Source organism: Mesoplodon bidens, assembly GCF_964165515.1.
Source record: "Mesoplodon bidens genome assembly, contig: HAP1_SCAFFOLD_39, whole genome shotgun sequence".
Lineage (NCBI taxonomy): Eukaryota > Metazoa > Chordata > Mammalia > Artiodactyla > Ziphiidae > Mesoplodon > Mesoplodon bidens.
The window spans coordinates 3,517,481-3,543,727 of record NW_027671923.1 but is presented as its reverse complement, the minus strand read 5'-3'; the positions used below and the strand labels follow the sequence as shown (position 1 = coordinate 3,543,727).

The 26,247-nt window shown below is 35.7% G+C and overlaps 1 protein-coding gene across 1 annotated transcript in view; it reads left to right on the top strand.

Annotated features, from left to right (window-relative positions):
- Window positions 1–337: 337 nt before the first annotated feature.
- Window positions 338–26,247, top strand: part of LOC308610845 (coiled-coil domain-containing protein 150-like) — a gene marked incomplete at its 5' end in the record, with an annotated part of 96,523 nt that continues 70,613 nt past the window's right edge. Inside the window, 2 exon segments of the mRNA XM_081259838.1 lie at window positions 338–391; window positions 395–664. Coding sequence (XP_081115964.1) covers window positions 338–391; window positions 395–664 — 324 coding nt within the window.

Genomic DNA, 26,247 nt, shown 5'->3' with positions numbered 1-26,247 from the left:
TATTCTGAATTTTTAACAGTGTAAGCATGTGTAACTTCTTTAACTATAACGTTTGTGTATGTATACCCTTGGTAACCAAGCAACTAGAATGTGTCTTCAAATGGGTTCTAACAATCTGACTATACTGGTAAAGGGGACCTCATTAGATCTGCTTTGTTTCTTCATGAGGACATACTTTACACTAGTATTTTCTTCATTCTGAAAGCAAAGGAACACATTTTAAAGTATATTTTCCACCCCAGCTTCATTTAGAACGTTGTGTTGTGTCTCATAGTAAAGGGGGCACTCACTGAAAAATAATTCTAGGTTTAGTTGATTTTGTCTTTTTAAATTGCTGATGCTTCCAAGAAGGAGGAAGTCTCCAGAGAGGCCTGCATCTTCAAAATTACTTTAAAGCCATAGGCCCCGTGTCAACACTGTAAAGGAACGAAGTTCATCAGTTGTTTTGCCCAGTGTTAGGCCAAACCCTACACACCATGTGACCTTTGCACCTACCCTGACTTCTGTGAGGTCTTCTCAGGAGATTGGAGACTCTGGGATCTCTCTAAAGACTCTTTTGAATGCCATTAAAACCATGGAGGGAAGACTGGAAGGTAAAATAGACATTCTTGCCTCAAGACCATTAAAAAATGATGAGTCCCCAAATTTTCTTCACCGGGATTCGGTAAGTGAAGGCCACAAATTAAATCATAAGGAAATTTCAGATTTATACGACAATGAAGAAAAGTAGTAACATCTAGAAAGATAACGTTCGGAGGTGTGAGTAACAACAAGGAAAGAACTTCTTCACAAACAGCAAAAACTGATGATGTAGATCAAAACCATCATTCTGGCTATTGCATACTTAGTTTTTGATTTGGACACAGAAATGTCATATTTGGCTTAAGAGTAACCATTGAGATTTTTAATCTAATTTTCACTTTAAAAATTAATGCTAATAGTCTTAACATTTACAGTAAAATGGGGAAAGCCTGATTTTCAAGTAGAAATACATAAATAGAAGCCCTGAGAACTTGAACACTGGAAAATACTTCCCAAAGAAAACTGACTAGAGCATCCATCTTTGTTTGGTATTTAAAAATAGAAAGTACTATAGCTTGTCTTCCAGAGTTAACTACAATTTAGACCCTTCCTGTAAGCACTTTTGCTAGTGGCCTTTTCATTTTTATAAATAATTTATAAGCACTGGTAAAATTATACAAACTATATTCTTCCTAATGTGCTTTTCTAGAACAAAATCCAATAGGTTTTCAAAACCTTATAAGTTAGCATCTTTTGTACTATTCTTGAATCCTTACAGAAGACGTTAAAGTATTTTTAACGTTACAGGTTAAAAGTTATAAGGAAGTATAATATTGAGGAAGATGTGGGGAAAAGGCATTCTTCTTTGCTGCTGTTTGGAGTGCCCTTTTCCTGTGGAGGACAATTTGGCTTTGTTTATCACTTTACACCCACAGTTGTACTCTTTCCTACAGATACACTAGCTTGTACATAAGACATGTTTACAAGGTTACTTTCTGAAGTATTGTTTGTTATTAGCAAAAGACTAGAAACAACCAAAAGTCCATCAGTAAGAGGCTGGCTAAATAAATCATGGTATATCCATAGTTTGGAATACTGTTTGAAGATATATTTATCTTAATCATAACATATCTATTATTAGGTTAAAACAGTCAAGGTTCAGAAGAGCATACAGAGTATTTTACTATTTGTGTGCAAAAGGGTTGGGGCGATGAAGTATACATATGTATTCACTTTTGAATAGAGTCTCTCTAAAATGAATCGTAATAAATTGGCAACATTATTTTCGAGGAAGGAAGCTGGGTGGCTGGGAGATTTTTCACTTTATCCTTTTGTACCTTAAGAGTAATGTGAATGTGCTACCCATCCAGAAAAATTTTATGAACATTTTAGTTTCAACAGAAGTAAAAGTAGAGAAAGGATGGTCTTTCCAACAAATGTGCTAAAGCAATTGGGTATCATATGGAGAAACAAACAAAAAACAACAACAAAATACCTTTGATCCATACCTCTTACCATATATAAAAATTAACTCAAAATGGATGAAAGCCCTAAAGGTAAAACTTAACACTGTAAAACTTCTGAAACATAGGATGAAACCATTGTGATCTTGGATTACACTAAGATTTCTTAGATTTGACATCAAAAGCATGATCCATAAAGGAAAAAAATGGAACATTGACAACGTATGCTCTTCAAAGACATTGTTAAGAAAATGAAAAGCTACAGGCTGGGGGAAGAAAACATTTTCAAATCACATATCTGATAAAGGTCTTGTCTCCACAGTTTATTAAAAACTCTCAAAACTCACTAAGAAGGAAAAACAATCTGGGAAAAAAAGGCGCAAAGTATTTTATTTATTTGGTGAACACACGTTTCACCAAAAAAGATATATGGATGATAAATAAGCACCTGAAAAGATGTTAAACATCAGCCATTAGGGAAATGCAAATTAAAACTGCAGTGAGGTACTACCACACGCTATTAGAATGTCTAAGATTGAAAAACTGATTACCCCAAGTGTTAGTGAAGATGTGGAGGAACTCTCATACATTGCTGAAGGGAATGTAAAATCACTCGGCCACTCTGGAAAATAGTTTGGTAGTTTCTTTAAAAGTGAGACATACTACTACCATACAACCCAGCCAGTCCACTCCTATGCATTCACCAAAGATAAATGAAAGCATATATCTACACGAAGATCTGTATACAACTGCCCAGAGCAGCTCTACTTGTAACAGCTTAAAACTGGAACAACTCCAGTGTTCAGCAGAACACTGTTCAGCAACAGAAAGGAAGAAGTATTGATATATAAAGAAGAGTGAGTGAATCTCACAATAATTGTGCTGAGTGGAAAATCATTCAAAAATGAGTACATCAAATATGATTTCATTTCTATAAAATTCTAGGAAATAAAAGTGAATTGATTGTGACAGAAAAACAGGTCAGTGGTAGCCTTGGGTGGATGTGTAGGAACAGGGAGATATAGAAGTGGGGGAAATTACAAAAAGGCATAAGGGAACTTTTGGGATAATGGAAGTGTTCATTATCATGATTATGGTTTATACATATATCAAAATTGTACACTTTAAATATACATAGCTTATTGTATTTCAACTATATCTCAGTAAGGCTGTTTTAAAAATGTGAATGTATTATACTAAAATTAATTATTTTTAAATGTTTAAAATAACATTCTTGAAACGACAAAAACAGTAGCGATAGAGAACATATTACTGGTTGCCAGGGGCATGGGATGAGTTTGGGGGAGGGTGTGAACACAGAGAAGTAGCACAAGTGAGTTGTTTGCGGCAGTGGAGCAGTTCTGTGTCTTGGTTGTCGTGATCACAGGAATATGTGCATGGGGTCCAGTTACATAGAGCTATGTGCATGTGTGCATACACAGATGAATGCAGGTTAAAAAAAATGGTGAAGGGCTTCCCTGGTGGCGCAGTGGTTGAGAGTCCGCCTACCGATGCATGGGACGCGGGTTCGTGCCCCGGTCCGGGAAGATCCCACGTGCCACGGAGCGGCTGGGCCCGTGAGCCATGGCCGCTGAGCCTGCGTGTCCGGAGCCTGTGCTCCGCAATGGGAGAGGCCACAACATTGAGAGGCACGCGTACCACACACACACACACACACACACACACAGTTCCTTTTCATCCATTTCTTAGGTGTCTCACAGTTTCTATAGTGTTATGCTTTTATAGTTTTATACTAGAAAATATATGTAAGGGGCAATATTAGGGTAGGAGATTAAGAAGTACAGACTACTGTGTATAAAATAAGCTACAAAGATATATTGTACATTACATGGAATATAGCTGATATTTTATAATAACTGTAAATGGTGTATAATCTTTAAAAATTGTGAATCCCTATGTTGTATAGTTGAAACTTACATAATATTATAAATCAACTCTACCTCAATTTTTAAAAATATGTATCTATATATATTTAGATCATTTGAAACAGTAGGAGGATATGACCTTGTCCTAAATACTGGTATTTCCGAGACTGCCTGGTAAGCTAGCTGTGGAAGCTACTTGGATTTTAATGACACAGGAACATCAGATCTCTGAGGGCAGCAGGGTTTATTTGCTTCTGTGTTCTTCCCCATTCCAGTGTCCTGAATTAGAAATTCTTCCAAAAAAGAAACCCAGTATAAAAAGTAAAGTGCTTTATAGATGAGAACATGCCATCTGACAAGTTTCAGGGCATTTTATTGAGTACTCTGAGGCTGGGGGTAGCGTAAGTTACCTGAGAAACATTGTGGAACAAGGATATTCTGTGTTTTGTTTGAAGAGAGGCAAATCGAAAATTCTTGAGTGTTCATCAGTATTTTCCACTGAGTTCTAAGGTTAACAGCAGTTTGCTTACGTTTAAAATGAGAATAAGTGTTGCATCAATACCTCTCTTTAGAGGCAGCCATTCTAATTCTGAACCTTAAGTGAATACACTTAAGGGGGAGCCACGGAACATGTTTTATACTGTACACTGTGGAAAAGAGCACCAGAAACAGGCAAAGATGAGAAAAAGGATTCTGCTGATGGAACAAGAGAGATTTGCTAAGACAAAATGTGTTTTCATGTAGCCTTTCTAAAAAAAATGAAGTATTAGCACTCAAATTTTAACAGTTCTTGAAAACAATCAGTAGCTACAACCAAGAGGAGTTTGCCCTTCAGAGGTGGGAAACAAGAAAAGATACTGAGAGAGGAAAAGGTTGATTTAAATTAAAAATTTTGGATGAATTTTTTTTCTGATTCAGAGATAAGCTCAGTAATGTTAAGTGTCGATTTGTATTGAGAGGGTTGGGAATAAGAGGAAGAAAATGTAGAAAAACACACAATTTGGAGATTTGTGAGTAAATATTAATGATTTTATTCCCCCAAATCATCTTTTCTTTAAAGTGAAAGATGTGAGTAGTCAGCTTTATGAGTTAGTTTTCAAATATAATCCAGCCTCTAAGAATTCTGTTAATTCAACTTGCGTAATTCTCTGTGGGTAAACACAAGACTCTTGTCTCCTTACATATTGACAATTCTAATCATCCGTACTCAGAAAGGGTTTTGAATACTAGATACCACAATTTCTTTAAAATTGAAATATTTTACCCACAAAGTCTCACTGTTATATTCATGAGTCATGTTAATTTGGAGTTTCCATAAATGCTATAAACCAAATGAATTATCTCAGTACATGTATAGGGCTATAGCCTATTTTATTTGTTGAAATAGCTATTTTAGTTGAAATAGCATCATTAGAAAAACAGGATCGCTTTTTACAAGTTTTAAGGATTTTCTGTGATTTTTTTCTGCAAAACTTGTGACATCTTTTTTTTTCTGTTTTGGCGTGTGTGTGTGTGTGTGTGTGTGTGTGTGTGTGTGTGTGTGTATATATATATTTCTTTAATGAGACTTGTTTTTTTATTCTTCTGTTTTCCCTCTAGACAAAAGTTAAGGAGCTAGAAGAACAACTACATCCTTTTACTGAAACCAGTTCACAGAACAACCATCTACGCAAGTTGAATAAGGCACTAGAGGGCAAATATGCTCAGGTGTGATTAATAGCTATAAAACAGATTGCTTCTATGTTGTTTTAATTAGCTTTTAAGAAATTGGTGACTTTCTCCCCACCTCACCGTATGATCCCAGAAAGATGAATATTCTCTCACTTGACTCAATTTATCAAAAATATTTTAAACACCCTCGATGTACAAGGTTCCACTCAACCACAGAAGAGTTCATAAAGATGCCTGAAGCAGTATTGGGACATTCAACTTGCATGCTCTAATTGCAGGATTAGGAATGTACTCGGCAGACTTTATTATAGAATAGAAGGTTATGCCTTTCAGAAACAAAATAGATTGTATTGTGAGCATGCATAGGGGACATCATCATGATGAAAGCATCGAGAATCTCTATCATAGAGGAAGTGTTTTCTTAATTTGAACCTTAAAACTTTTGGCAGAGGTGAGGAACAAGTATCTTGGGGTTTTTAATTACAGGCGAATGCAGAACTCATTGCCAACAAGATATACTTGCAATAGTGCACTTGAAGGAGGTATTAGTAGTGAAGGTGCTTACTTGTTAGCATGGTGGCTATTGAGACTGAGACTACTGAGACTATTAACAATGATTTACAAATTTATCACATTATTTATTCTGAATTTTTAACAGTGTAAGCATGTGTAACTTCTTTAACTATAACGTTTGTGTATGTATACCCTTGGTAACCAAGCAACTAGAATGTGTCTTCAAATGGGTTCTAACAATCTGACTATACTGGTAAAGGGGACCTCATTAGATCTGCTTTGTTTCTTCATGAGGACATACTTTACACTAGTATTTTCTTCATTCTGAAAGCAAAGGAACACATTTTAAAGTATATTTTCCACCCCAGCTTCATTTAGAACGTTGTGTTGTGTCTCATAGTAAAGGGGGCACTCACTGAAAAATAATTCTAGGTTTAGTTGATTTTGTCTTTTTAAATTGCTGATGCTTCCAAGAAGGAGGAAGTCTCCAGAGAGGCCTGCATCTTCAAAATTACTTTAAAGCCATAGGCCCCGTGTCAACACTGTAAAGGAACGAAGTTCATCAGTTGTTTTGCCCAGTGTTAGGCCAAACCCTACACACCATGTGACCTTTGCACCTACCCTGACTTCTGTGAGGTCTTCTCAGGAGATTGGAGACTCTGGGATCTCTCTAAAGACTCTTTTGAATGCCATTAAAACCATGGAGGGAAGACTGGAAGGTAAAATAGACATTCTTGCCTCAAGAGCATTAAAAAATGATGAGTCCCCAAATTTTCTTCACCGGGATTCGGTAAGTGAAGGCCACAAATTAAATCATAAGGAAATTTCAGATTTATACGACAATGAAGAAAAGTAGTAACATCTAGAAAGATAACGTTCGGAGGTGTGAGTAACAACAAGGAAAGAACTTCTTCACAAACAGCAAAAACTGATGATGTAGATCAAAACCATCATTCTGGCTATTGCATACTTAGTTTTTGATTTGGACACAGAAATGTCATATTTGGCTTAAGAGTAACCATTGAGATTTTTAATCTAATTTTCACTTTAAAAATTAATGCTAATAGTCTTAACATTTACAGTAAAATGGGGAAAGCCTGATTTTCAAGTAGAAATACATAAATAGAAGCCCTGAGAACTTGAACACTGGAAAATACTTCCCAAAGAAAACTGACTAGAGCATCCATCTTTGTTTGGTATTTAAAAATAGAAAGTACTATAGCTTGTCTTCCAGAGTTAACTACAATTTAGACCCTTCCTGTAAGCACTTTTGCTAGTGGCCTTTTCATTTTTATAAATAATTTATAAGCACTGGTAAAATTATACAAACTATATTCTTCCTAATGTGCTTTTCTAGAACAAAATCCAATAGGTTTTCAAAACCTTATAAGTTAGCATCTTTTGTACTATTCTTGAATCCTTACAGAAGACGTTAAAGTATTTTTAACGTTACAGGTTAAAAGTTATAAGGAAGTATAATATTGAGGAAGATGTGGGGAAAAGGCATTCTTCTTTGCTGCTGTTTGGAGTGCCCTTTTCCTGTGGAGGACAATTTGGCTTTGTTTATCACTTTACACCCACAGTTGTACTCTTTCCTACAGATACACTAGCTTGTACATAAGACATGTTTACAAGGTTACTTTCTGAAGTATTGTTTGTTATTAGCAAAAGACTAGAAACAACCAAAAGTCCATCAGTAAGAGGCTGGCTAAATAAATCATGGTATATCCATAGTTTGGAATACTGTTTGAAGATATATTTATCTTAATCATAACATATCTATTATTAGGTTAAAACAGTCAAGGTTCAGAAGAGCATACAGAGTATTTTACTATTTGTGTGCAAAAGGGTTGGGGCGATGAAGTATACATATGTATTCACTTTTGAATAGAGTCTCTCTAAAATGAATCGTAATAAATTGGCAACATTATTTTCGAGGAAGGAAGCTGGGTGGCTGGGAGATTTTTCACTTTATCCTTTTGTACCTTAAGAGTAATGTGAATGTGCTACCCATCCAGAAAAATTTTATGAACATTTTAGTTTCAACAGAAGTAAAAGTAGAGAAAGGATGGTCTTTCCAACAAATGTGGTAAAGCAATTGGGTATCATATGCAGAAACAAACAAAAAACAACAACAAAATACCTTTGATCCATACCTCTTACCATATATAAAAATTAACTCAAAATGGATGAAAGCCCTAAAGGTAAAACTTAACACTGTAAAACTTCTGAAACATAGGATGAAACCATTGTGATCTTGGATTACACTAAGATTTCTTAGATTTGACATCAAAAGCATGATCCATAAAGGAAAAAAATGGAACATTGACAACGTATGCTCTTCAAAGACATTGTTAAGAAAATGAAAAGCTACAGGCTGGGGGAAGAAAACATTTTCAAATCACATATCTGATAAAGGTCTTGTCTCCACAGTTTATTAAAAACTCTCAAAACTCACTAAGAAGGAAAAACAATCTGGGAAATAAAGGCGCAAAGTATTTTATTTATTTGGTGAACACACGTTTCACCAAAAAAGATATACGGATGATAAATAAGCACCTGAAAAGATGTTAAACATCAGTCATTAGGGAAATGCAAATTAAAACTGCAGTGAGGTACTACCACACACTATTAGAATGTCTAAGATTGAAAAACTGATTACCCCAAGTGTTAGTGAAGATGTGGAGGAACTCTCATACATTGCTGAAGGGAATGTAAAATCACTCGGCCACTCTGGAAAATAGTTTGGTAGTTTCTTTAAAAGTGAGACATACTACTACCATACAACCCAGCCAGTCCACTCCTATGCATTCACCAAAGATAAATGAAAGCATATATCTACATGAAATCTGTATACAACTGCCCAGAGCAGCTCTACTTGTAACAGCTTAAAACTGGAACAACTCCAGTGTTCAGCAGAACACTGTTCAGCAACAGAAAGGAAGAAGTATTGATATATAAAGAAGAGTGAGTGAATCTCACAATAATTGTGCTGAGTGGAAAATCATTCAAAAATGAGTACATCAAATATGATTTCATTTCTATAAAATTCTAGGAAATAAAAGTGAATTGATTGTGACAGAAAAACAGGTCAGTGGTAGCCTTGGGTGGATGTGTAGGAACAGGGAGATATAGAAGTGGGGGAAATTACAAAAAGGCATAAGGGAACTTTTGGGATAATGGAAGTGTTCATTGTCATGATTATGGTTTATACATATATCAAAATTGTACACTTTAAATATACATAGCTTATTGTATTTCAACTATATCTCAGTAAGGCTGTTTTAAAAAATGTGAATGTATTATACTAAAATTAATTATTTTTAAATGTTTCAAATAACATTCTTGAAATGACAAAAACAGTAGCGATAGAGAACAAATAACTGGTTGCCAGGGGCATGGGATGAGTTTGGGGGAGGGTGTGAACACAGAGAAGTAGCACAAGTGAGTTGTTTGCGGCAGTGGAGCAGTTCTGTGTCTTGGTTGTCGTGATCACAGGAATATGTGCATGGGGTCCAGTTACATAGAGCTATGTGCATGTGTGCATACACAGATGAATGCAGGTTAAAAAAAATGGTGAAGGGCTTCCCTGGTGGCGCAGTGGTTGAGAGTCCGCCTACCGATGCATGGGACGCGGGTTCGTGCCCCGGTCCGGGAAGATCCCACGTGCCACGGAGCGGCTGGGCCCGTGAGCCATGGCCGCTGAGCCTGCGTGTCCGGAGCCTGTGCTCCGCAATGGGAGAGGCCACAACAGTGAGAGGCCCGCGTACCACACACACACACACACACACACACAAAGTTCCTTTTCATCCATTTCTTAGGTGTCTCACAGTTTCTATAGTGTTATGTTTTTATAGTTTTATACTAGAAAATATATGTAAGGGGCAATATTAGGGTAGGAGATTAAGAAGTACAGACTACTGTGTATAAAATAAGCTACAAAGATATATTGTACATTACATGGACTATAGCCGATATTTTATAATAACTATAAATGGAGTATAATCTTTAAAAATTGTGAATCCCTATGTTGTATAGTTGAAACTTACATAATATTATAAATCAACTCTACCTCAGTTTTTTAAAAATATGTATCTATATATATTTAGATCATTTGAAACAGTAGGAGGATATGACCTTGACCTAAATACTGGTATTTCCGAGACTGCCTGGTAAGCTAGCTGTGGAAGCCACTTGGATTTTAATGACACAGGAACATCAGATCTCTGAGGGCAGCAGGATTTATTTGCTTCTGTGTTCTTCCCCATTTCAGTGTCCTGAATTAGAAATTCTTCCAAAAAAGAAACCCAGTATAAAAAGTAAAGTGCTTTATAGATGAGAACATGACATCTGACAAGTGTCAGGGCATTTTATTGAGTACTCTGAGGCTGGGGGTAGCGTAAGTTACCTGAGAAATATTGTGGAACAAGGATATTCTGTGTTTTGTTTGAAGAGAGGCAAATCGAAAATGCTTGAGTGTTCATCAGTATTTTCCACTGAGTTCTAAGGTTAACAGCAGTTTGCTTACGTTTAAAATGAGAATAAGTGTTGCATCAATACCTCTCTTTAGAGGCAGCCATTCTAATTCTGAACCTTAAGTGAATACACTTAAGGGGGAGCCACGGAACATGTTTTATACTGTACACTGTGGAAAAGAGCACCAGAAACAGGCAAAGATGAGAAAAAGGATTCTGCTGATGGAACAAGAGAGATTTCCTAAGACAAAATGTGTTTTCATGTAGCCTTTCTAAAAAAAATGAAGTATTAGCACTCAAATTTTAACAGTTCTTGAAAACAATCAGTAGCTACAACCAAGAGGAGTTTGCCCTTCAGAGGTGGGAAACAAGAAAAGATACTGAGAGAGGAAAAGGTTGATTTAAATTAAAAATTTTGGATGAATTTTTTTTCTGATTCAGAGATAAGCTCAGTAATGTTAAGTGTCGATTTGTATTGAGAGGGTTGGGAATAAGAGGAAGAAAATGTAGAAAAACACACAATTTGGAGATTTGTGAGTAAATATTAATGATTTTATTCCCCCAAATCATCTTTTCTTTAAAGTGAAAGATGTGAGTAGTCAGCTTTATGAGTTAGTTTTCAAATATAATCCAGCCTATAAGAATTCTGTTAATTCAACTTGTGTAATTCTCTGTGGGTAAACACAAGACTCTTGTCTCCTTACATATTGACAATTCTAATCATCCGTACTCAGAAAGGGTTTTGAATACTAGATACCACAATTTCTTTAAAATTGAAATATTTTACCCACAAAGTCTCACTGTTATATTCATGAGTCATGTTAATTTGGAGTTTCCATAAATGCTATAAACCAAATGAATTATCTCAGTACATGTATAGGGCTATAGCCTATTTTATTTGTTGAAATAGCTATTTTAGTTGAAATAGCATCATTAGAAAAACAGGATCGCTTTTTACAAGTTTTAAGGATTTTCTGTGATTTTTTTCTGCAAAACTTGTGACATCTTTTTTTTTCTGTTTTGGCGTGTGTGTGTGTGTGTGTGTGTGTATATATATATATATTTCTTTAATGAGACTTGTTTTTTTATTCTTCTGTTTTCCCTCTAGACAAAAGTTAAGGAGCTAGAAGAACAACTACATCCTTTTACTGAAACCAGTTCACAAAACAACCATCTACGCAAGTTGAATAAGGCACTAGAGGGCAAATATGCTCAGGTGTGATTAATAGCTATAAAACAGATTGCTTCTATGTTGTTTTAATTAGCTTTTAAGAAATTGGTGACTTTCTCCCCACCTCACCGTATGATCCCAGAAAGATGAATATTCTCTCACTTGACTCAATTTATCAAAAATATTTTAAACACCCTCGATGTACAAGGTTCCACTCAACCACAGAAGAGTTCATAAAGATGCCTGAAGCAGTATTGGGACATTCAACTTGCATGCTCTAATTGCAGGATTAGGAATGTACTCGGCAGACTTTATTATAGAATAGAAGGTTATGCCTTTCAGAAACAAAATAGATTGTATTGTGAGCATGCATAGGGGACATCATCATGATGAAAGCATCGAGAATCTCTATCATAGAGGAAGTGTTTTCTTAATTTGAACCTTAAAACTTTTGGCAGAGGTGAGGAACAAGTATCTTGGGGTTTTTAATTACAGGCGAATGCAGAACTCATTGCCAACAAGATATACTTGCAATAGTGCACTTGAAGGAGGTATTAGTAGTGAAGGTGCTTACTTGTTAGCATGGTGGCTATTGAGACTGAGACTACTGAGACTATTAACAATGATTTACAAATTTATCACATTATTTATTCTGAATTTTTAACAGTGTAAGCATGTGTAACTTCTTTAACTATAACGTTTGTGTATGTATACCCTTGGTAACCAAGCAACTAGAATGTGTCTTCAAATGGGTTCTAACAATCTGACTATACTGGTAAAGGGGACCTCATTAGATCTGCTTTGTTTCTTCATGAGGACATACTTTACACTAGTATTTTCTTCATTCTGAAAGCAAAGGAACACATTTTAAAGTATATTTTCCACCCCAGCTTCATTTAGAACGTTGTGTTGTGTCTCATAGTAAAGGGGGCACTCACTGAAAAATAATTCTAGGTTTAGTTGATTTTGTCTTTTTAAATTGCTGATGCTTCCAAGAAGGAGGAAGTCTCCAGAGAGGCCTGCATCTTCAAAATTACTTTAAAGCCATAGGCCCCGTGTCAACACTGTAAAGGAACGAAGTTCATCAGTTGTTTTGCCCAGTGTTAGGCCAAACCCTACACACCATGTGACCTTTGCACCTACCCTGACTTCTGTGAGGTCTTCTCAGGAGATTGGAGACTCTGGGATCTCTCTAAAGACTCTTTTGAATGCCATTAAAACCATGGAGGGAAGACTGGAAGGTAAAATAGACATTCTTGCCTCAAGACCATTAAAAAATGATGAGTCCCCAAATTTTCTTCACCGGGATTCGGTAAGTGAAGGCCACAAATTAAATCATAAGGAAATTTCAGATTTATACGACAATGAAGAAAAGTAGTAACATCTAGAAAGATAACGTTCGGAGGTGTGAGTAACAACAAGGAAAGAACTTCTTCACAAACAGCAAAAACTGATGATGTAGATCAAAACCATCATTCTGGCTATTGCATACTTAGTTTTTGATTTGGACACAGAAATGTCATATTTGGCTTAAGAGTAACCATTGAGATTTTTAATCTAATTTTCACTTTAAAAATTAATGCTAATAGTCTTAACATTTACAGTAAAATGGGGAAAGCCTGATTTTCAAGTAGAAATACATAAATAGAAGCCCTGAGAACTTGAACACTGGAAAATACTTCCCAAAGAAAACTGACTAGAGCATCCATCTTTGTTTGGTATTTAAAAATAGAAAGTACTATAGCTTGTCTTCCAGAGTTAACTACAATTTAGACCCTTCCTGTAAGCACTTTTGCTAGTGGCCTTTTCATTTTTATAAATAATTTATAAGCACTGGTAAAATTATACAAACTATATTCTTCCTAATGTGCTTTTCTAGAACAAAATCCAATAGGTTTTCAAAACCTTATAAGTTAGCATCTTTTGTACTATTCTTGAATCCTTACAGAAGACGTTAAAGTATTTTTAACGTTACAGGTTAAAAGTTATAAGGAAGTATAATATTGAGGAAGATGTGGGGAAAAGGCATTCTTCTTTGCTGCTGTTTGGAGTGCCCTTTTCCTGTGGAGGACAATTTGGCTTTGTTTATCACTTTACACCCACAGTTGTACTCTTTCCTACAGATACACTAGCTTGTACATAAGACATGTTTACAAGGTTACTTTCTGAAGTATTGTTTGTTATTAGCAAAAGACTAGAAACAACCAAAAGTCCATCAGTAAGAGGCTGGCTAAATAAATCATGGTATATCCATAGTTTGGAATACTGTTTGAAGATATATTTATCTTAATCATAACATATCTATTATTAGGTTAAAACAGTCAAGGTTCAGAAGAGCATACAGAGTATTTTACTATTTGTGTGCAAAAGGGTTGGGGCGATGAAGTATACATATGTATTCACTTTTGAATAGAGTCTCTCTAAAATGAATCGTAATAAATTGGCAACATTATTTTCGAGGAAGGAAGCTGGGTGGCTGGGAGATTTTTCACTTTATCCTTTTGTACCTTAAGAGTAATGTGAATGTGCTACCCATCCAGAAAAATTTTATGAACATTTTAGTTTCAACAGAAGTAAAAGTAGAGAAAGGATGGTCTTTCCAACAAATGTGCTAAAGCAATTGGGTATCATATGGAGAAACAAACAAAAAACAACAACAAAATACCTTTGATCCATACCTCTTACCATATATAAAAATTAACTCAAAATGGATGAAAGCCCTAAAGGTAAAACTTAACACTGTAAAACTTCTGAAACATAGGATGAAACCATTGTGATCTTGGATTACACTAAGATTTCTTAGATTTGACATCAAAAGCATGATCCATAAAGGAAAAAAATGGAACATTGACAACGTATGCTCTTCAAAGACATTGTTAAGAAAATGAAAAGCTACAGGCTGGGGGAAGAAAACATTTTCAAATCACATATCTGATAAAGGTCTTGTCTCCACAGTTTATTAAAAACTCTCAAAACTCACTAAGAAGGAAAAACAATCTGGAAAAAAAAGGCGCAAAGTATTTTATTTATTTGGTGAACACACGTTTCACCAAAAAAGATATACGGATGATAAATAAGCACCTGAAAAGATGTTAAACATCAGTCATTAGGGAAATGCAAATTAAAACTGCAGTGAGGTACTACCACACACTATTAGCATGTCTAAGATTGAAAAACTGATTACCCCAAGTGTTAGTGAAGATGTGGAGGAACTCTCATACATTGCTGAAGGGAATGTAAAATCGCTCGGCCACTCTGGAAAATAGTTTGGTAGTTTCTTTAAAAGTGAGACATACTACTACCATACAACCCAGCCAGTCCACTCCTATACATTCACCAAAGATAAATGAAAGCATATATCTACACGAAGATCTGTATACAACTGCCCAGAGCAGCTCTACTTGTAACAGCTTAAAACTGGAACAACTCCAGTGTTCAGCAGAACACTGTTCAGCAACAGAAAGGAAGAAGTATTGATATATAAAGAAGAGTGAGTGAATCTCACAATAATTGTGCTGAGTGGAAAATCATTCAAAAATGAGTACATCAAATATGATTTCATTTCTATAAAATTCTAGGAAATAAAAGTGAATTGATTGTGACAGAAAAACAGGTCAGTGGTAGCCTTGGGTGGATGTGTAGGAACAGGGAGATATAGAAGTGGGGGAAATTACAAAAAGGCATAAGGGAACTTTTGGGATAATGGAAGTGTTCATTGTCATGATTATGGTTTATACATATATCAAAATTGTACACTTTAAATATACATAGCTTATTGTATTTCAACTATATCTCAGTAAGGCTGTTTTAAAAAATGTGAATGTATTATACTAAAATTAATTATTTTTAAATGTTTCAAATAACATTCTTGAAATGACAAAAACAGTAGCGATAGAGAAGAAATTACTGGTTGCCAGGGGCATGGGATGAGTTTGGGGGAGGGTGTGAACACAGAGAAGTAGCACAAGTGAGTTGTTTGCGGCAGTGGAGCAGTTCTGTATCTTGGTTGTCGTGATCACAGGAATATGTGCATGGGGTCCAGTTACATAGAGCTATGTGCATGTGTGCATACACAGATGAATGCAGGTTAAAAAAAATGGTGAAGGGCTTCCCTGGTGGCGCAGTGGTTGAGAGTCCGCCTACCGATGCATGGGACGCGGGTTCGTGCCCCGGTCCGGGAAGATCCCACGTGCCACGGAGCGGCTGGGCCCGTGAGCCATGGCCGCTGAGCCTGCGTGTCCGGAGCCTCTGCTCCGCAGTAGGAGAGGCCACAACAGTGAGAGGCCCGCGTACCACACACACACACACACACACACACACACACACACACAGTTTCTTTTCATCCATTTCTTAGGTGTCTCACAGTTTCTATAGTGTTATGTTTTTATAGTTTTATACTAGAAAATATATGTAAGGGGCAATATTAGGGTAGGAGATTAAGAAGTACAGACTACTGTGTATAAAATAAGCTACAAAGATATATTGTACATTACATGGACTATAGCCGATATTTTATAATAACTGTAAATGGAGTATAATCTTTAAAAATTGTGAATCCCTATGTTGTATAGTTGAAACTTACATAATATTATAAATCAACTCTACCTCAATTTTTAGAAATATGTATCTATATATATTTAGATCATTTGAAACAGTAGGAGGATATGACCTTGACCTAAATACTGGTATTTCCGAGACTGCCTGGTAAGCCAGCTGTGGAAGCTACTTGGATTTTAATGACACAGGAACATCAGATCTCTGAGGGCAGCAGGATTTATTTGCTTCTGTGTTCTTCCCCATTCCAGTGTCCTGAATTAGAAATTCTTCCCAAAATGAAACCCAGTATAAAAAGTAAAGTGCTTTATAGATGAGAACATGCCATCTGACAAGTTTCAGGGCATTTTATTGAGTACTCTGAGGCTGGGGGTAGCGTAAGTTACCTGAGAAATATTGTGGAACAAGGATATTCTGTGTTTTGTTTGAAGAGAGGCAAATCGAAAATTCTTGAGTGTTCATCAGTATTTTCCACTGAGTTCTAAGGTTAACAGCAGTTTGCTTACGTTTAAAATGAGAATAAGTGTTGCATCAATACCTCTCTTTAGAGGCAGCCATTCTAATTCTGAACCTTAAGTGAATACACTTAAGGGGGAGCCACGGAACATGTTTAATACTGTACACTGTGGAAAAGAGCACCAGAAACAGGCAAAGATGAGAAAAAGGATTCTGCTGATGGAACAAGAGAGATTTGCTAAGACAAAAATGTGTTTTCATGTAGCCTTTCTAAAAAAAATGAAGTATTAGCACTCAAATTTTAACAGTTCTTGAAAACAATCAGTAGCTACAACCAAGAGGAGTTTGCCCTTCAGAGGTGGGAAACAAGAAAAGATACTGAGAGAGGAAAAGGTTGATTTAAATTAAAAATTTTGGATGAATTTTTTTTCTGATTCAGAGATAAGCTCAGTAATGTTAAGTGTCGATTTGTATTGAGAGGGTTGGGAATAAGAGGAAGAAAATGTAGAAAAACACACAATTTGGAGATTTGTGAGTAAATATTAATGATTTTATTCCCCCAAATCATCTTTTCTTTAAAGTGAAAGATGTGAGTAGTCAGCTTTATGAGTTAGTTTTCAAATATAATCCAGCCTCTAAGAATTCTGTTAATTCAACTTGCGTAATTCTCTGTGGGTAAACACAAGACTCTTGTCTCCTTACATATTGACAATTCTAATCATCCGTACTCAGAAAGGGTTTTGAATACTAGATACCACAATTTCTTTAAAATTGAAATATTTTACCCACAAAGTCTCACTGTTATATTCATGAGTCATGTTAATTTGGAGTTTCCATAAATGCTATAAACCAAATGAATTATCTCAGTACATGTATAGGGCTATAGCCTATTTTATTTGTTGAAATAGCTATTTTAGTTGAAATAGCATCATTAGAAAAACAGGATCGCTTTTTACAAGTTTTAAGGATTTTCTGTGATTTTTTTCTGCAAAACTTGTGACATCTTTTTTTTTCTGTTTTGGCGTGTGTGTGTGTGTGTGTGTGTGTGTGTGTGTGTGTATATATATATTTCTTTAATGAGACTTGTTTTCTTATTCTTCTGTTTTCCCTCTAGACAAAAGTTAAGCAGCTAGAAGAACAACTACATCCTTTTACTGAAACCAGTTCACAGAAGGACCATCTACGCAAGTTGAATAAGGCACTAGAGGGCAAATATGCTCAGGTGTGATTAATAGCTATAAAACAGATTGCTTCTATGTTGTTTTAATTAGCTTTTAAGAAATTGGTGACTTTCTCCCCACCTCACCGTATGATCCCAGAAAGATGAATATTCTCTCACTGGACTCAATTTATCAAAAATATTTTAAACACCCTCGATGTACAAGGTTCCACTCAACCACAGAAGAGTTCATAAAGATGCCTGAAGCAGTATTGGGACATTCAACTTGCATGCTCTAATTGCAGGATTAGGAATGTACTCGGCAGACTTTATTATAGAATAGAAGGTTATGCCTTTCAGAAACAAAATAGATTGTATTGTGAGCATGCATAGGGGACATCATCATGATGAAAGCATCGAGAATCTCTATCATAGAGGAAGTGTTTTTTTAATTTGAACCTTAAAACTTTTGGCAGAGGTGAGGAACAAGTATCTTGGGGTTTTTAATTACAGGCGAATGCAGAACTCATTGCCAACAAGATATACTTGCAATAGTGCACTTGAAGGAGGTATTAGTAGTGAAGGTGCTTACTTGTTAGCATGGTGGCTATTGAGACTGAGACTACTGAGACTATTAACAATGATTTACAAATTTATGACATTATTTATTCTGAATTTTTAACAGTGTAAGCATGTGTAACTTCTTTAACTATAACGTTTGTGTATGTATACCCTTGGTAACCAAGCAACTAGAATGTGTCTTCAAATGGGTTCTAACAATCTGACTATACTGGTAAAGGGGACCTCATTAGATCTGCTTTGTTTCTTCATGAGGACATACTTTACACTAGTATTTTCTTCATTCTGAAAGCAAAGGAACACATTTTAAAGTATATTTTCCATCCCAGCTTCATTTAGAACGTTGTGTTGTGTCTCATAGTAAAGGGGGCACTCACTGAAAAATAATTCTAGGTTTAGTTGATTTTGTCTTTTTAAATTGCTGATGCTTCCAAGAAGGAGGAAGTCTCCAGAGAGGCCTGCATCTTCAAAATTACTTTAAAGCCATAGGCCCCGTGTCAACACTGTAAAGGAACGAAGTTCATCAGTTGTTTTGCCCAGTGTTAGGCCAAACCCTACACACCATGTGACCTTTGCACCTACCCTGACTTCTGTGAGGTCTTCTCAGGAGATTGGAGACTCTGGGATCTCTCTAAAGACTCTTTTGAATGCCATTAAAACCATGGAGGGAAGACTGGAAGGTAAAATAGACATTCTTGCCTCAAGACCATTAAAAAATGATGAGTCCCCAAATTTTCTTCACCGGGATTCGGTAAGTGAAGGCCACAAATTAAATCATAAGGAAATTTCAGATTTATACGACAATGAAGAAAAGTAGTAACATCTAGAAAGATAACGTTCGGAGGTGTGAGTAACAACAAGGAAAGAACTTCTTCACAAACAGCAAAAACTGATGATGTAGATCAAAACCATCATTCTGGCTATTGCATACTTAGTTTTTGATTTGGACACAGAAATGTCATATTTGGCTTAAGAGTAACCATTGAGATTTTTAATCTAATTTTCACTTTAAAAATTAATGCTAATAGTCTTAACATTTACAGTAAAATGGGGAAAGCCTGATTTTCAAGTAGAAATACATAAATAGAAGCCCTGAGAACTTGAACACTGGAAAATACTTCCCAAAGAAAACTGACTAGAGCATCCATCTTTGTTTGGTATTTAAAAATAGAAAGTACTATAGCTTGTCTTCCAGAGTTAACTACAATTTAGACCCTTCCTGTAAGCACTTTTGCTAGTGGCCTTTTCATTTTTATAAATAATTTATAAGCACTGGTAAAATTATACAAACTATATTCTTCCTAATGTGCTTTTCTAGAACAAAATCCAATAGGTTTTCAAAACCTTATAAGTTAGCATCTTTTGTACTATTCTTGAATCCTTACAGAAGACGTTAATGTATTTTTAACGTTACAGGTTAAAAGTTATAAGGAAGTATAATATTGAGGAAGATGTGGGGAAAAGGCATTCTTCTTTGCTGCTGTTTGGAGTGCCCTTTTCCTGTGGAGGACAATTTGGCTTTGTTTATCACTTTACACCCACAGTTGTACTCTTTCCTACAGATACACTAGCTTGTACATAAGACATGTTTACAAGGTTACTTTCTGAAGTATTGTTTGTTATTAGCAAAAGACTAGAAACAACCAAAAGTCCATCAGTAAGAGGCTGGCTAAATAAATCATGGTATATCCATAGTTTGGAATACTGTTTGAAGATATATTTATCTTAATCATAACATATCTATTATTAGGTTAAAACAGTCAAGGTTCAGAAGAGCATACAGAGTATTTTACTATTTGTGTGCAAAAGGGTTGGGGCGATGAAGTATACATATGTATTCACTTTTGAATAGAGTCTCTCTAAAATGAATCGTAATAAATTGGCAACATTATTTTCGAGGAAGGAAGCTGGGTGGCTGGGAGATTTTTCACTTTATCCTTTTGTACCTTAAGAGTAATGTGAATGTGCTACCCATCCAGAAAAATTTTATGAACATTTTAGTTTCAACAGAAGTAAAAGTAGAGAAAGGATGGTCTTTCCAACAAATGTGCTAAAGCAATTGGGTATCATATGGAGAAACAAACAAAAAACAACAACAAAATACCTTTGATCCATACCTCTTACCATATATAAAAATTAACTCAAAATGGATGAAAGCCCTAAAGGTAAAACTTAACACTGTAAAACTTCTGAAACATAGGATGAAACCATTGTGATCTTGGATTACACTAAGATTTCTTAGATTTGACATCAAAAGCATGATCCATAAAGGAAAAAAATGGAACATTGACAACGTATGCTCTTCAAAGACATTGTTAAGAAAATGAAAAGCTACAGGCTGGGGGAAGAAAACATTTTCAAATCACATATCTGATAAAGGTCTTGTCTCCACAGTTTATTAAAAACTCTCAAAACTCACTAAGAAGGAAAAACAATCTGGAAAAAAAAGGCGCAAAGTATTTTATTTATTTGGTGAACACACGTTTCACCAAAAAAGATATACGGATGATAAATAAGCACCTGAAAAGATGTTAAACATCAGTCATTAGGGAAATGCAAATTAAAACTGCAGTGAGGTACTACCACACACTATTAGCATGTCTAAGATTGAAAAACTGATTACCCCAAGTGTTAGTGAAGATGTGGAGGAACTCTCATACATTGCTGAAGGGAATGTAAAATCGCTCGGCCACTCTGGAAAATAGTTTGGTAGTTTCTTTAAAAGTGAGACATACTACTACCATACAACCCAGCCAGTCCACTCCTATACATTCACCAAAGATAAATGAAAGCATATATCTACACGAAGATCTGTATACAACTGCCCAGAGCAGCTCTACTTGTAACAGCTTAAAACTGGAACAACTCCAGTGTTCAGCAGAACACTGTTCAGCAACAGAAAGGAAGAAGTATTGATATATAAAGAAGAGTGAGTGAATCTCACAATAATTGTGCTGAGTGGAAAATCATTCAAAAATGAGTACATCAAATATGATTTCATTTCTATAAAATTCTAGGAAATAAAAGTGAATTGATTGTGACAGAAAAACAGGTCAGTGGTAGCCTTGGGTGGATGTGTAGGAACAGGGAGATATAGAAGTGGGGGAAATTACAAAAAGGCATAAGGGAACTTTTGGGATAATGGAAGTGTTCATTGTCATGATTATGGTTTATACATATATCAAAATTGTACACTTTAAATATACATAGCTTATTGTATTTCAACTATATCTCAGTAAGGCTGTTTTAAAAAATGTGAATGTATTATACTAAAATTAATTATTTTTAAATGTTTCAAATAACATTCTTGAAATGACAAAAACAGTAGCGATAGAGAACAAATTACTGGTTGCCAGGGGCATGGGATGAGTTTGGGGGAGGGTGTGAACACAGAGAAGTAGCACAAGTGAGTTGTTTGCGGCAGTGGAGCAGTTCTGTATCTTGGTTGTCGTGATCACAGGAATATGTGCATGGGGTCCAGTTACATAGAGCTATGTGCATGTGTGCATACACAGATGAATGCAGGTTAAAAAAAATGGTGAAGGGCTTCCCTGGTGGCGCAGTGGTTGAGAGTCCGCCTACCGATGCATGGGACGCGGGTTCGTGCCCCGGTCCGGGAAGATCCCACGTGCCACGGAGCGGCTGGGCCCGTGAGCCATGGCCGCTGAGCCTGCGTGTCCGGAGCCTGTGCTCCGCAGTAGGAGAGGCCACAACAGTGAGAGGCCCGCGTACCACACACACACACACACACACACACACACACACACAGTTTCTTTTCATCCATTTCTTAGGTGTCTCACAGTTTCTATAGTGTTATGTTTTTATAGTTTTATACTAGAAAATATATGTAAGGGGCAATATTAGGGTAGGAGATTAAGAAGTACAGACTACTGTGTATAAAATAAGCTACAAAGATATATTGTACATTACATGGACTATAGCCGATATTTTATAATAACTGTAAATGGAGTATAATCTTTAAAAATTGTGAATCCCTATGTTGTATAGTTGAAACTTACATAATATTATAAATCAACTCTACCTCAATTTTTAGAAATATGTATCTATATATATTTAGATCATTTGAAACAGTAGGAGGATATGACCTTGACCTAAATACTGGTATTTCCGAGACTGCCTGGTAAGCTAGCTGTGGAAGCTACTTGGATTTTAATGACACAGGAACATCAGATCTCTGAGGGCAGCAGGATTTATTTGCTTCTGTGTTCTTCCCCATTCCAGTGTCCTGAATTAGAAATTCTTCCCAAAATGAAACCCAGTATAAAAAGTAAAGTGCTTTATAGATGAGAACATGCCATCTGACAAGTTTCAGGGCATTTTATTGAGTACTCTGAGGCTGGGGGTAGCGTAAGTTACCTGAGAAATATTGTGGAACAAGGATATTCTGTGTTTTGTTTGAAGAGAGGCAAATCGAAAATTCTTGAGTGTTCATCAGTATTTTCCACTGAGTTCTAAGGTTAACAGCAGTTTGCTTACGTTTAAAATGAGAATAAGTGTTGCATCAATACCTCTCTTTAGAGGCAGCCATTCTAATTCTGAACCTTAAGTGAATACACTTAAGGGGGAGCCACGGAACATGTTTAATACTGTACACTGTGGAAAAGAGCACCAGAAACAGGCAAAGATGAGAAAAAGGATTCTGCTGATGGAACAAGAGAGATTTGCTAAGACAAAAATGTGTTTTCATGTAGCCTTTCTAAAAAAAATGAAGTATTAGCACTCAAATTTTAACAGTTCTTGAAAACAATCAGTAGCTACAACCAAGAGGAGTTTGCCCTTCAGAGGTGGGAAACAAGAAAAGATACTGAGAGAGGAAAAGGTTGATTTAAGTTAAAAATTTTGGATGAATTTTTTTTCTGATTCAGAGATAAGCTCAGTAATGTTAAGTGTCGATTTGTATTGAGAGGGTTGGGAATAAGAGGAAGAAAATGTAGAAAAACACACAATTTGGAGATTTGTGAGTAAATATTAATGATTTTATTCCCCCAAATCATCTTTTCTTTAAAGTGAAAGATGTGAGTAGTCAGCTTTATGAGTTAGTTTTCAAATATAATCCAGCCTCTAAGAATTCTGTTAATTCAACTTGCGTAATTCTCTGTGGGTAAACACAAGACTCTTGTCTCCTTACATATTGACAATTCTAATCATCCGTACTCAGAAAGGGTTTTGAATACTAGATACCACAATTTCTTTAAAATTGAAATATTTTACCCACAAAGTCTCACTGTTATATTCATGAGTCATGTTAATTTGGAGTTTCCATAAATGCTATAAACCAAATGAATTATCTCAGTACATGTATAGGGCTATAGCCTATTTTATTTGTTGAAATAGCTATTTTAGTTGAAATAGCATCATTAGAAAAACAGGATCGCTTTTTACAAGTTTTAAGGATTTTCTGTGATTTTTTTCTGCAAAACTTGTGACATCTTTTTTTTTCTGTTTTGGCGTGTGTGTGTGTGTGTGTGTGTGTGTGTGTGTATATATATATATATTTCTTTAATGAGACTTGTTTTCTTATTCTTCTGTTTTCCCTCTAGACAAAAGTTAAGCAGCTAGAAGAACAACTACATCCTTTTACTGAAACCAGTTCACAGAAGGACCATCTACGCAAGTTGAATAAGGCACTAGAGGGCAAATATGCTCAGGTGTGATTAATAGCTATAAAACAGATTGCTTCTATGTTGTTTTAATTAGCTTTTAAGAAATTGGTGACTTTCTCCCCACCTCACCGTATGATCCCAGAAAGATGAATATTCTCTCACTTGACTCAATTTATCAAAAATATTTTAAACACCCTCGATGTACAAGGTTCCACTCAACCACAGAAGAGTTCATAAAGATGCCTGAAGCAGTATTGGGACATTCAACTTGCATGCTCTAATTGCAGGATTAGGAATGTACTCGGCAGACTTTATTATAGAATAGAAGGTTATGCCTTTCAGAAACAAAATAGATTGTATTGTGAGCATGCATAGGGGACATCATCATGATGAAAGCATCGAGAATCTCTATCATAGAGGAAGTGTTTTTTTAATTTGAACCTTAAAACTTTTGGCAGAGGTGAGGAACAAGTATCTTGGGGTTTTTAATTACAGGCGAATGCAGAACTCATTGCCAACAAGATATACTTGCAATAGTGCACTTGAAGGAGGTATTAGTAGTGAAGGTGCTTACTTGTTAGCATGGTGGCTATTGAGACTGAGACTACTGAGACTATTAACAATGATTTACAAATTTATGACATTATTTATTCTGAATTTTTAACAGTGTAAGCATGTGTAACTTCTTTAACTATAACGTTTGTGTATGTATACCCTTGGTAACCAAGCAACTAGAATGTGTCTTCAAATGGGTTCTAACAATCTGACTATACTGGTAAAGGGGACCTCATTAGATCTGCTTTGTTTCTTCATGAGGACATACTTTACACTAGTATTTTCTTCATTCTGAAAGCAAAGGAACACATTTTAAAGTATATTTTCCATCCCAGCTTCATTTAGAACGTTGTGTTGTGTCTCATAGTAAAGGGGGCACTCACTGAAAAATAATTCTAGGTTTAGTTGATTTTGTCTTTTTAAATTGCTGATGCTTCCAAGAAGGAGGAAGTCTCCAGAGAGGCCTGCATCTTCAAAATTACTTTAAAGCCATAGGCCCCGTGTCAACACTGTAAAGGAACGAAGTTCATCAGTTGTTTTGCCCAGTGTTAGGCCAAACCCTACACACCATGTGACCTTTGCACCTACCCTGACTTCTGTGAGGTCTTCTCAGGAGATTGGAGACTCTGGGATCTCTCTAAAGACTCTTTTGAATGCCATTAAAACCATGGAGGGAAGACTGGAAGGTAAAATAGACATTCTTGCCTCAAGACCATTAAAAAATGATGAGTCCCCAAATTTTCTTCACCGGGATTCGGTAAGTGAAGGCCACAAATTAAATCATAAGGAAATTTCAGATTTATACGACAATGAAGAAAAGTAGTAACATCTAGAAAGATAACGTTCGGAGGTGTGAGTAACAACAAGGAAAGAACTTCTTCACAAACAGCAAAAACTGATGATGTAGATCAAAACCATCATTCTGGCTATTGCATACTTAGTTTTTGATTTGGACACAGAAATGTCATATTTGGCTTAAGAGTAACCATTGAGATTTTTAATCTAATTTTCACTTTAAAAATTAATGCTAATAGTCTTAACATTTACAGTAAAATGGGGAAAGCCTGATTTTCAAGTAGAAATACATAAATAGAAGCCCTGAGAACTTGAACACTGGAAAATACTTCCCAAAGAAAACTGACTAGAGCATCCATCTTTGTTTGGTATTTAAAAATAGAAAGTACTATAGCTTGTCTTCCAGAGTTAACTACAATTTAGACCCTTCCTGTAAGCACTTTTGCTAGTGGCCTTTTCATTTTTATAAATAATTTATAAGCACTGGTAAAATTATACAAACTATATTCTTCCTAATGTGCTTTTCTAGAACAAAATCCAATAGGTTTTCAAAACCTTATAAGTTAGCATCTTTTGTACTATTCTTGAATCCTTACAGAAGACGTTAAAGTATTTTTAACGTTACAGGTTAAAAGTTATAAGGAAGTATAATATTGAGGAAGATGTGGGGAAAAGGCATTCTTCTTTGCTGCTGTTTGGAGTGCCCTTTTCCTGTGGAGGACAATTTGGCTTTGTTTATCACTTTACACCCACAGTTGTACTCTTTCCTACAGATACACTAGCTTGTACATAAGACATGTTTACAAGGTTACTTTCTGAAGTAT